This window comes from Hyla sarda, chromosome 4 (genome assembly GCF_029499605.1).
Source record: "Hyla sarda isolate aHylSar1 chromosome 4, aHylSar1.hap1, whole genome shotgun sequence".
In the NCBI taxonomy this organism is placed as follows: domain Eukaryota; kingdom Metazoa; phylum Chordata; class Amphibia; order Anura; family Hylidae; genus Hyla; species Hyla sarda.
Genome location: NC_079192.1, coordinates 212,804,156 through 212,817,672, shown reverse-complemented (window position 1 = coordinate 212,817,672; position 13,517 = coordinate 212,804,156). Strand labels below are relative to the sequence as shown.

The 13,517-nt window shown below is 39.9% G+C and overlaps 1 protein-coding gene across 1 annotated transcript in view; it reads left to right on the top strand.

Annotated features, from left to right (window-relative positions):
- CD36 (CD36 molecule) overlaps positions 1-5,318 on the top strand; it is a 52,659-nt gene extending 47,341 nt beyond the window's left edge. The window contains exons 12-13 of the mRNA XM_056573423.1: positions 898-1,067; positions 5,192-5,318. Of these exons, the coding sequence (XP_056429398.1) occupies positions 898-1,067; positions 5,192-5,201 (180 nt within the window). The 3' untranslated portion in view covers positions 5,202-5,318. The remainder of the gene's footprint in view (positions 1-897; positions 1,068-5,191) is intronic.
- Positions 5,319-13,517: the final 8,199 nt, after the last annotated feature.

Here is a 13,517-nt window from a genome sequence, read left to right as displayed (position 1 = left end):
TCATTTTGCAGAGGCCTTTTCAAAAATGAAAGAAGAAATGTGATTGGTTGCTATGGGCAACTGGTTAGCTTTTTCTCTGCACTGGTTTTGATAAATCTCCCCCTATGTTTCTGGAAAAGCTGGCAGAAAACTAATTGCATGTAAATGTATCACAGCAGAAAAAAATGGATGAAACATAAAGTCAATTTACTCATTATTTTCTGCAAAAAGATTTGGAGGAGATTTAATAAAACCCGTGCAGAGGAAATGTTTCCCAGTTGCCCATAACAACCAATCAGAGTTTTGAAAATGCCTCAAAAAAGTAAAAGAAGCAATCGGATTGGTTGCTATGGGCAATTGGGAAACTTTTCAACTTTCTTAAAGGAGAAGTAATGTGCAGAAAAATGTATCCCCTATCCAAAGGATATGATATAAGTTTTAGTTTGCCGAGGACCCTCCCATGATCTCCTGCATGGGACCCCTGCTTTCCTGGTGAACGGAACCTGTCAACTCTATGTATCTCTATGTATCTCTATCTCTATCCAGTTCTTCTCCCACAGAGATACATGGAGGGGGGGGTGTCAACTTCGTGTGGGAGTCAACATCCCCCATTCCTGGGGAGAGCCAGAGTCCCGTGTATAAGATTGGGGGGGGGGAGGGACTAACAGTGGTCGGACCTCCCCTGATCAGACACTTATTACCTATTCTTTGGTTAGGGCATAAGTGTTCCTGCAAGATAGTTCTCCTTTAAGTGGTAAAACTCTTTTAATACTTACATTACTTACTAATTGAGTGGGCTTTGTGCTTTTCTGTCTTCCTAATTTTAAACTTTAGCTTAGTGATTTATTGTAAGATAGTTTTTACTTTTGTCGGAGCCTACTCAGTATTGAAATATATATGTGCTTTATTTTCTTCTAGACTGCAACAATTGGTAAAGATAAAGCAAATGAATTTAAATCCAGCGTAACTACTCCAATGAATGCATTAGGGATCATTCAGATCGTGTTTATTTGCCTTGGAATTGTCTTATTCCTTTCATGCTCCATAACACTTTGTGTCAGAAGCAGAAAGGAGAGACGCAATGGGAAGTGAGTACAGAATTACTTTTTGTTACTGTAAATTTAAGATTGTTTTTTTTTTCCTCTTGAGTAAGACTTCTTTACATCAGATAAGTAGCCTACATTTAGGGGCTATATCGACACACTAGGTGGCCACACTGTTGAGTCATGTAGAAAACTCGATACACTTGGAAATGGACTTAATGTGGGCACTGCTAGATCACATTCAGACCATATAAATCAATAGACACTGCACAGGTATTCTGCAGTTACAACTGCACACCATCCTGCCAGGATTCCAGTATATTCCCCGAATGTAGACTACTTAGAGTAATGTATATGTACTTTAAGGGTAAGTTCACACAGGAGCGTATTCAACACCAAGGATGTGTTTCCAGCACACACAGAGTTATGGCAGAGAGAGCTCCCTGCTGCTGCTGTAGCTCTGTATGTCCGCACGTGACTGTCAATACCGCCAAATACGCTGCGGATGTGCTCCAATGTGAACGTACACTAAGACAGTAATGACCACAATCACTCGCAGGCGTTTGTTCTGCGTTCCTGTAGCCAAAATAGCTACACCTAAGACAGCATGAATGTGTTCCTTTAGATATGTGACTATTTGCACAATTGTAACTAAGAACTGTTTTGACAACTATACATGCGTAAGATCAGAAGTGCACTACCTTTTTTAGCTGTCAAAGTGTACTTTACTACTTGAACTTTGAAGTACATGTAGTCTCTGATTTATCACATACCATTGTCGGCTGTGTTTCTTAGCTACTGCAAAGCAGCAAGGCTACAATCTCTATTTGTATTTTAATGTATAGTTTATGCAAAATTCCCTGGATATTTGGAATAAACCTTTAAGAAAAAAAAAACAACAACAAAAAAAACACTACTGTTGTAAATATCTAACATATCTATAGATTGTTTTTAGCCAGATGTATATCAAAAGAGTTAGAGACAGAGAAAAAGACGGGCACAGCTAATGTATGCGGGTGCAAAACTGATTACCAAAATATGACAGAATTAAAGGAAGAGAAAAGAGCTAGTAATCATGAAGTAATGCACACCTCCACATGTTAATGAAAAAAATATTTTTATATCAATTTATTAATGCATAATAGGCATGAACTCACAAGTTAAAAGCAATTAAAAATCTAGAAATTACAAAGAGTCGAGCAATGTAATCCTCACTCATCCCCTTATCTCACGCTGTAATAGCAAGGAACAACACCTGTCCTATATGTGCATACAATACATGTCAGTAAAGACTATGGAAAAGAGCCACATGACTGTGCAAATGAAGTAATGTATCTGCTATAAAGCCATACAAAAGATAGAAGAATCACAAACAAAACCATGACCACAATAAAAGACCAAAGAATGTGATGCTAGATAAGGGAAAGTCCCTTTTCTCCTGGATCAGCTGTCCTTATACTGAGTCATTTTGGTGTGGTAATCTCCACAGGCATGACTATTGCTTCTCTTATCTAGCATATTCACATATTGCTGTAGGCACACACACACATGGTTTCAGTAGACAGCTAGTCACTAGCACACTTTTCTGTGTATACTTAGTTAGTCTCACTATATTAATAATTTATTCATGGTTGCACTATCACACTCTTTGGTCTTTTATTGTGGTCATGGTTTTGTTTGTGATTCTTCTATCTTTTGTATGGCTTTATAGCAGATACATTACTTCATTTGCACAGTCATGTGGCTCTTTTCCATAGTCTTTACTGACATGTATTGTATGCACATATAGGACAGGTGTTGTTCCTTGCTATTACAGCGTGAGATAGGGGGATGAGTGAGGATTACATTGTAATTTCTATGTTTTTATTTGCTTTTAACTTGTGAGTTCTTTTCTTTGTATGCCTATTATGCATTAATAAATTGATATAAAAATATTTTTATTTTGCATGTGGAGGTGTGCATTACTTCATGATTACTAGCTCTTTTCTCTTTCTTTAATTCTATCAAAAGAGTTAGTGACATAGTTATACGGAGACCAATGTAAGTGCATATGCATACAGTTGGGAGACATCACTTCCGATTAACCATTTCAAATATTCCCACTAAATGTGAACCTATTCTTACTGTGGAGCACATTCTTATTTCCTCACCTTAGTAATAGTGTTGAACGGCATAGGCCATATTTGAATTCGCAATATTTCGCGAATATATGGACGAATATTCGTCATATATTCGCTAAATTCGCATATTCGTAATATTCGCGTTTTATTTCCGCATGCGCAGAAATTTGCATATGCAAAATTTGCATATGCAAAAATTAGCAAAAACAAAAATTAGCATATGCGGAAATTAGCATATGCAAAAATTTGTACGCCAGTCTTACACGGTAGTATTAGAGCCTTCTTTACACCACACAAGCTGGAAGCAGAGAGGGATGATTACTCGGATGTGTACTGTGAAAAAAAATAAAAAAATTAAAAAAAATTCGTAACTACGAATATATAGTGCTATATTCGCGAATATTCGCAAATTCACGAATATGCGATATTCGCGAATAAAATTTGTATTGCGAATATTCGCGAGCAACACTACTTAGTAGTAACTTATATCAATGTGTTAAAACACATTCTTTTCTCTCCCACATTATGCATGCAGGAGTATAATACAATACTTCTGTATTACATGGCATTGTAAGTAATTATAAGACAGATATATATGATATGCCAAAGATATGACTATTCCTCCTGCTGCAGTATGCACAGATTAGGGTCTAGGTCAAATGTAGCTGCAGCTCTTTGTATCTGTATGCTCTACACCAGGGGTACTCAACTATTTTTTAGTGAGGTTCACTCATCCAGGTCTGTCACTGGTAAAGGTCCGAGTTAAGCGCTAAAGCCTGGTTCACACCTAGTGGCCGCAGTGCCATGAAGGACATAGGTAAAATGACTGAACTCTGGAGGATGGAAATGTACTGTTTCCTGTATTTTCTGAATACTGCCGCATACTGTACCCCTAAAAATACAGCTGCCTACTGTACCCCTGAAAACAATACTGCCTCATACTGTACCCATAAAAATAATACAGCTGCCTACTGTACCCCTGAAAATACTGCTGCATACTGTACCCCTATAAATAATACCGCTGCCTCCTGTACCCCTGAAAATAATACTTCTGCATACTGTACCCCTAAAAATAATACAGCTGCCTACTGTACCCCTGACAATAATACTGCTGCATACTGTGCCCCTGAAAATAATACCGTCACAGACTCTCTAAAAATAATACTGGCTAACACTGTACCGCAAAAAATAATACCACTGCCTACTGTACCCCTGAAAATAATACTGCTGCATTCTGTACCCCTGAAAATAATACTGGAACAGACTGTTTCTCTGAAAATTCTGAAATATTACTGCCTGCACGCTGTTCCCCTGGACATATTACTGGCTGCACGCTGTGCCCCTGGATATATCACTGGCTGCACGCTGTGCCCCTGGATATATTACTGGCTGCACGCTGTGCCCCTGGATATATTACTGGCTGCACGCTGTGCCCCTGGATATTTCACTGGCTGCACGCTGTCCCCCAGATATATCACTGGCTGCACGCTGTGCCCCTGGATATATCACTGGCTGCACGCTGTGCCCCTGGATATATTACTGCCTGCACGCTGTGCCCCTGGATATATTACTGCCTCCACTGTGCCCTGGTATATTAGTGCCACATGCTATGCCCCTGGTATAGTGCTGCCACATGCTATGCCCCTATTATATCACTGCTACACCCTGTGCTCTAGGTATATTACTGCCACATACTTCTCTCCTGGTATATCTCTACCGCACGGTATGCCCATTGTATAGTGCTGCCACATGGTATGCCCCTGGTATAGTACTGCCACACGCTATGTACCTGGTATATTACTGCCACACACTGTGTCCCCAAAAATAATTTGACAAACACTGTGCCCTGTACCGACTTATTGTACCATAAAACAATGAATAATGCCACTGTGCCCTCTCAATAAATGATACGCCTGTGCCCCTTCTAGCTATAGCAGGTCATGGGATCGGAAGTGGCCACGTAATTTTAGATCATATCCTGCCACCACCATAACAATTAGAGGTATTGTTTCAGGTTCCAAGTCTAAATACTTATTTATTTATTTTCAGGAAAGTATAAAGGGAAGCCAATAATGCGGAAATGACGAAAAACTAACACTATGAAAACAAACTTCACAGAAGACAGATTTCAGTGGAAGAAGTAAAAAGAAATATAAACCACATAATACAAATACATTATTTCACTATAACATTACATTGCTATTGTACCAAAATATCAAAATAACAATAATATACTGTAGCAATGTGGAACAGTATGCAAGTCAATTATGTTTATAGCCAACATATGCATCTATAGATGAACCAATTGAAAAAACAGACAAATATGATAACTGTGTATTAAATTGTAATATGTTGTTTCATAGCTGTACCCTCAATATAACTATGACTAATACATCATTTTGCTTATACATTATGTTTGAACTGTCATTTTTCTTATGGGTGCTATGTCATCATAGATAATGGAAGATTCCAATTCAGAATAAAATGTCATATAATAATGTACAGTTTCCACATAAAGGAATGTTCATGTTTTGTAGCAGGTATTAAAACCGTGCATGCCTTGTACAATTAATAAATACATAACTTTGTTTTTATTTAACTTGTGTGATTTTATTAACTCCATGTATTTTGTTAAGTAAGTTGTATTTCGAATGTAATTCATATTCAAAAACTGAACTGAATTCATTGCTTCTAAGGCTATATTCCTATTCTACTTGTGACTAGTACTGTCTACATAATATTCATTTCATTATTGATTTCTTAATTGTTTTGTTATGGTATTTAGTTTTTATTTTTGTTTTTAAAACTTTAATTATAGCTTGCTTATACGTGAGTCCAAATGAGGCACAAACTACGGTATATCTGTTTTTTTTTTACTTGCCACTTTGTAGCCGGAAAACAACTGTACAGCTTAATCTATAACACTCTATGGAGTCTTTCTTGTTTCCACACGAGTGATTTCATCAGATAAAACCAATTCCTTAATTTTTCCTTAATTGTGCACATATAAATATACACATTGCTGCCCCATCCTCTGACACTGTATGACGGCAGATGGCTCCTCTGTCCATAATATGACCAGCTATGGATGATCATGTATTGCCACATGCTCCTCTATAGACGGAGAAGCTGTGTGCTGACACTCAGTATCAGGGAATAGGGGAAAGTACCCATACTACTTCATTACAGAGAATGGGTCAGCAGCGAAGGGTTATGTAATTGTAAGTGACTTATTGTAACCATTAAAAAAAAGGTGGCCAACCTCTTTACTGAAAAGATGGATGAGCTAGCCAAATTCAGTAGGTCTAATATGATTGGAGGTGTCCTGACTCTCCCTCGATAGATGATGCCGGTAGAAAGAAGAATAAGACATGTTGGATCTCAACTGCTTGACCTTTTTTTTTTTTTTTTTTATAAGATAAGCCACTGTTAGCAGTGTCTGTCAGTGGATTACCTCCCCTATCCTAATTCAGAACAAATAAACACTTGTGTCAGCCGAACAATCATGTGCATTAAACAGAGAAAGATATTAGATCATAATGAATAAAAACTATCCAATATGCCTTGACCATAGATTTGATTTGTATTATTGATACATTTTTATGTGCATCCTATGTTTTTAAGAATATAGGCACAGTAAGAAAAAAAAAAGATTGAGGTGTTTGTAGCCTTGTAAATACGAAGCTATAAACACTTCAGCAGCAATAATTCATATGGAAACGAAAGGTAATTCCAAAGAAGTATAACCAAATAATAGGGGGGCTCAATATAGAAAACAAGTGTAAGTCCAGTAACAAAATAAGATATAAAAAGTGACATTGGCACTCATCTAATGTTAAAAAATAACCGACAGTGTAGAAAAAGACAGCAGGAACAGCTACGGAACATTTTGCAGTCTCCTGCTTCCTCTGGCCTTTGTAAGCAGGAGATTGTAAAGCAGTGTGCCAGCAGACGCCTCCTCTGTCCATAACATGGGAGGAGATTTCTCCACCCTAAAGTCAGATCTCCAATCCTCTCTAGATAAATATACGAAAGGTGAATGGAGTTGGATGGGTCGTTCCATCATATACAAAATGTTTATTATGCCCAGGGTTTTATATGTTATGCGATCCCTTCCAGTTTACGTGCCAGCCAACATACTAAACAGTCTTAATAAACAAATGACATCATTTATATGGGGTCAGTCTAAACCCAGAGTTTCCCTAGTGGCATTACAAAAATCTTTTAAACATGGAGGAATGGGACTACCCAATTATCATGCCTATTATAAATCTATTATTATCAGGCAATCCCTGGAATGGCTAATACCCCTAGAACAACAGAAACCATGGGTTAAGCTTGAATCAAATATTACTAAAATAGAGAACTGGAGCACTACCCTATTAAATAAATCACGCTTCCAATTACTTAATAGACCTGGAATTCCCCCAACCCTCTCAATAGCGGGAAAAGTGTGGAGTTCGAGTATTATAAACATTGACAAAATTGAGGGTACCATGGACTCCCCGATACCACTCCAATCTCTCCAGCTCTTTCTCCCTAAACTGAACATTCTACATTGGGAGGATCTGGGCATTAAATACATCTCTGATGTACTTAGGAACAACAAAATGCAATCATTTGATGAATTACAGTCAAACTACAAAATACCCGAATCCGATAAAAAATATTACAACATTCTACAGAAGCACTTGCAAAAATTCCCTGAATCCTTTTCTTCGCTCCCAAAAAGCCTCCATACTTGGTTCCTTGATCCTGTAAAGGAGAAAGAAAAGGGACTTAAAAACTTTTATTCCTATTTTAATGAAGACAAATGGTTAAAAAAAAATTCGGGGATGGTACGATGGGAATCCGACTTGGGACAATCCTTCTCTGAATCTAAATGGCTGAATACATCCTTAAAGATAAAAAAAGCAACAGTATGTGCTAATTTATGGGAACATCATTGCAAGTTTGTCAATAGATGGTACTACACACCTAAAAAATTATCTTTGATTTTTCCTCACCTGTCGCCACTATGTTGGAGGGATTGTGGGGAACAAGGCTCCCTAAAACATATCTTCCTCACTTGTCCGGCCATAGTTACCTTTGTTTCAGAAGTAAAAAGTATGATTTTGAAATTGATCCCTCATTGCTCACAACCTAAAGATGAATTACTTCTATTACTTCTGGGTCTGGAAGATCTCCCAAAAAACATACAAACTCCGATTGTACACATATGTTTGTCATATAAAATGTTACTAGCCTCCAAATGGAAATCAAAAGAGATTCCACACATTAACGAATTAATAAATACACTGCTATCTCATTATAACTATGAGCTAATATTTTTTGGTCAAAAGGGAAAAAGAGATGAGTGTACAGCCTCATGGGAATCCTGGATTAAGCTTTATAAACCCCCATAGACCCTTACTATCTAAACTAAGTTATGATACAATTTAGCTTACTACACACAAAAGAGCGGTTCTTCGAGTGTATAAGACGGCTGACCCTTGTGACACCTCGATTCTGAATTCTACCAAATACCAGACAACTGCCTGATTCAGCAATTTTGATTGATTTTGTAGAAGTTATGGAGACTCACTATTTTATTGTTTTATTGTTTTCCTTCTTATTGTTATTTTCTTGCTCTCAAATTTCAATTAAGGTCCCTTTGGACCTGATAGATCCTTTGTGAATATGCATGACACTGTTTGGATGAACAATTATGCTCCACCAGTCAAGGTTGTTATGCATGTTCATATGTAAACTCTGACACATCTGATGTCATAATATGTTATATGTTACATTTCTTATGTTTATAAAATTCAATAAAAACATTGTGAAACATAACATGGGAGGAGCAGTACATGTCACTCTGCCTCTTCCATTGCAGTACTCTGCATACAAGCAAGGAGTACATAAGCAATGGAAGAGGCAGAGTGATGTGAATTGTCACATTCCCCTCCACATCTAGCCATTTGATGGATGAAGAAGCCATCTGCTGGAACACACTGTTGGGGCAGACCATCTGGATGTTCCACAATGCTTCAGAAAAAATGATATGTGGACTGATGAAACAAATGGGAAACTTTTTTCAACTTTTTTCAAATGGGAAACTTCATCCCATCTGTGAAGAATAATGGAGGGGGAACATCATGGTTTTTAGGTACTCTGCTGCCTCAGGCCTCTGTAGCCTGTATGCCTTGTAATAGTTGAGGGTACAATGAATTCAAAGGTGTTTTAAAACATTTTACTCGTTAACAAAAGTACTACACTCTATGACTTCAACGTGAAGAAACATTGGGAGATGCAACAAGACATTGGCCTGGATTTATCAATCTATATGAGACAAAAAATGTGTTGGATTTACCCATAGCAACTGATCAAAGTTCAGATTTCCTTTTACCACAGCAATATGAGAATGAAAGTTGAGCAGTGATTGCTTGCTGTTGTGGTAGGCCTCTGGGATAGTGATAGTGTAGTCAGGGTTTTGCTTCAGTATATCAGGGGTTAAGGTTAACCCTATTGTTCGGGATGCCAGGCTGAGGGCTAGTATGCTGAGGTAATTCTCCGGCCTATCGCCACCCTTCCCAGTAACGATAGGTGCATGCATAAAATGATTGAAGGTCCACAAGGTAGCTGAACTTGAACTTGGATAAACTTTACTTAAAGACTTGGGGTACATCCAATGAACAGTAACAGTCTCATTAATACAGTCTCCATTCACTTCAGTGACTGACAGTTGTTGCGGACCTTGACTTTTGATATAAGTCTCTGAATTTAATATTAATTGCGAAGATCCGTCCGGATTTAGGGGATAGATAAGGTCCGGTGATCTTACAGAGTGTTTAGGGATTGATACACTCACGGTTTTATAAAGATCAGCCGTCGCCGCAAGGCTCGGGCTTAAACTCACTGATGACAGCAGCGCAGATCCTTCCCTGACAACAGCCCAGGAACAAGAGAGATGCTTACTGCTTGGCAGCACAGGAACAAGAGAGATGCTGCTTGCTTGGCAGCACAGGAACAAGAGAGATGCTGCTTGCTTGGCTGCACAGGAACAAGAGAGAGAGCTATGGCCATCGCTCCCTTATATGGGCAGGGGCAGCGCCGTTGTAACTGTCACTCACCGTTACAAGGAATGATGGGTGAAATACGTCATAGGGACCTCCAAAGGTCCTTAAGCAAAAACCATAGAGTTTACCTGATCACGTGACCAGCAGGTCCTGCTACGCTCCGTACAGGTAATTAACCAATTATATACATTTGTACAATTATATTTATATAAATTTTGAAAAAACTGTTAGATAACTAATACCTAGATGAGAGGTGACAAGGGGCGGACTAGATAAGAAGGCCCCCGATGTCCTAGGGACTCTGGCTATGGGGACCTCTTTACAGGTACCGTATAGGATGCGGTACCGGGACACCACACTGTGGGCAAATCAGATACAGTTTTTCTGAGACAGACAAACTATTAAAATATCACATTCTTGATCCTGCACAGTCAATACCATAAATGCAAAAAAAAGGTGCTGAGTTTGGTGACATTTTATATCTGGAAAAAAAAATGTATAAAAAGAAATCAAGAAGTCCCATCTGAATAAAAATGCTACCAATAATATCTACAGATCATGGTGTAAAAATGAGCCCTTACACAACCCCTTTAGAAAAATTAAAAAGTTATAAAGGTCAGAATAGGGGGATTTTAAGAATATTAATTGTTGATGAATTTTTCTGTTCTTTTGAAGTACTAAAATTGCAATGGCGGTTGGAAGCCACGGATGAGCAGCATGTCCCTCTGCATACCTGGCTTAGCCGAACGGTCGGCACTCCCTCCTTTCTGCAGGCTGCAGACTTCCTCCTTTGCTCTTTCTCGGGTGGTGATAGTTTTTGGTGCACCCCGTAGGGGCCATGGATGAACTGTAGCTTTAAGGTTCATGCACATCCATGATTCCTGCTCATCTCCAGTCTCTACCAGGCACCACCTGTATAACCTTGCTCTACCCTGCTTCTCTTGTGCCTGAGCAACATTCTGCATTCAGTCAGTGAAGGTGCCTCTTTATTTCTGTGGTCCTGTGTTCCAGTTCTAGCCTGTATTCAGACTTTGTCACTACCTGCTCCTCTTGTACTCCATTGCCCTTCAGTGTATGAACCGGACTGTCAACCACATCTGTGCTTTAAACAAGCTAAACACCACCTAGCTGCTTCTGAGTTACTCAGCTTTGCTGCAAACACCGTCTCAGCTCTGCTATGGAGTATCTATTGCTGTGCTTAGACCATCTACAGTGTCAACTCACTCCTCCTGTGTGTATCCCAGCTGCCACTTAACTGGTACCACTCTTGCGGTAGCAATCTGGTGGAGCTGGATAAAGGGAACTGTGTCAGGAACTGTCCAAAGTAGGAGCAAATCCCCATAGCAAACCTCTCTGGCTCCGAACAGTTCCTGACATGGACAGAGGTGTTCACTGTGGTCGGGCAGAAAAGAAAAACTCAACTTCCTCTGTAGTATACAGCAGTTGATAAGTACTGGAAGGATTAAGATTTTTAATAGAAGTCCTTTACAAATTATAGCATGTCAAAAGTCATTTTTGCCATTCTTTTAGTAAGGGGGAGTGGTTCTCCCTACATGCAAAATGTACTACAGTTTATGCCTGCTGCCGATTTAGTATGATAGTTTAGCATAGTCTGGAATGGAAAGTCATCAGGGGACCAGTAATAAGAGGCCAGAGGACAAGATTAAGTTTGTGGTATATACTAGGCAGTAACAGTTATAAACTGAACTTACATAAGCACTTGAGTTAACAGAGAAAGATAGAAAGGGGTATGTATGAAGGCTTTTGCATTTGGCGCAAATTTTGGTGCAAATACCTTTATTAAGGCGCAAATCCACATAAAAATAAAATGACTGAGAAAATAGCTACAACGATAGAATGCAGAACATTTAAACAGTGCCCAACCAAAAAGGGGGAAAAGGACCCTGAACAATAAAAGAAGCAACCTGATTGGTTGCTAGGGGAAAATGCAACACTTTTCCAAGGCAGAGGTCTGGATGAATATCCCCTTAATGCACAAATTAAAAACAGAAAAAAAGGTCCTGGCTGTGCGAGCTTTACCTCTGTAAACCAGCCAAAGTTCCAAGGTCAGATTTAACTACCACAAAGTCAGAAAGTTCTGCCATGAATTCTGGTGCACGAGTCTGCACCTTTTGTAGGGCTGCATTTGTGCCAAAATTACAAACCTGCATGCGACAATTGATAATTTTGGTGCAACCACGCTCCATTTGACACAAAAAACATACATAAAATCACACATTGCAACACCATTATTGATACATACCCCCCCCCCACCCTGGTTGCCACTCAGGGGGGTGCCATGAGGGGTGACACCCTGCTGTGCGTCCGACCGTCGGTGTCACTCACTGTTTCAATGAAACAATGTGAAATAATACCCACTCAATCATGTCCCCATTGCCCTGCTGGACTCCAAATGGGTTAACTTGCGCCTGGAGTCCATCTGTCACTGATACGTGACGTGACGCCGAGGTGGGCGTAGATGGAATGTGTCAAACGGTGGAGCTGGTGCTGCACTGATGCCTATTATGTCATCTGTCAGGACTGGTCCCAGGCATACCAGTTCAGTGAAGCGTGCGTGAGGAACAGACAGGATGCTCAGGAACAGCAGCGGTGAAAGGTGCACTCTGCTGGGAGATCTATGAGGGGGGGTGATGGAGAGGAGAGGGGAGGGAGGAGAGGAAAGGGGGTGTTGTGGTGTTATTTTTGTTGTTTAAGAGACTGACATGAGGCAGACATGTGGCACAGTAATGGGGGGGGGGTGTTTTTCATGATGCAGACATGTGGCACAGTAATTTGGGAGTTGGGGTGGGAGGTGATGAGGCTGAAATGAATCATATCAACCTCACCACATGTCTTCATCACCCCCCCATTACTGTGCATCATGTCTTCATCACCCCCCCAACCCCACTTCCATTACTGTGCATAATGTCTTCATCACCCCTGCCCCAACCCCCCCATTACTGTGCATCATGTCTTCATCACCCCCCCCCCCCCCATTACTGTGCATCATGTCTTCACCCCCCCAACCCCCCCCCCATTACTGTGCAGCATGTCTTCATCCCCCCCAAACCACCCATTACTGTGCATCATGTCTTCATCACCCCCCAACCATCCGATTACTGTTCCTCATCACTGTTTTTATGGGCTACCTGTCCAAACTGTTGCCAAACTCAAAATGTTGCAACACTACAGCTCCCAGCTTGCCTATACAGCTGTCTGTGCAGGCTGGGATTTGTAGTTTAGCAACATCTGGAGGTCCACAGTTTTGAGATCACTACATATGTGGCAGTATTATATTCATAGGGTACAGTGTGTGG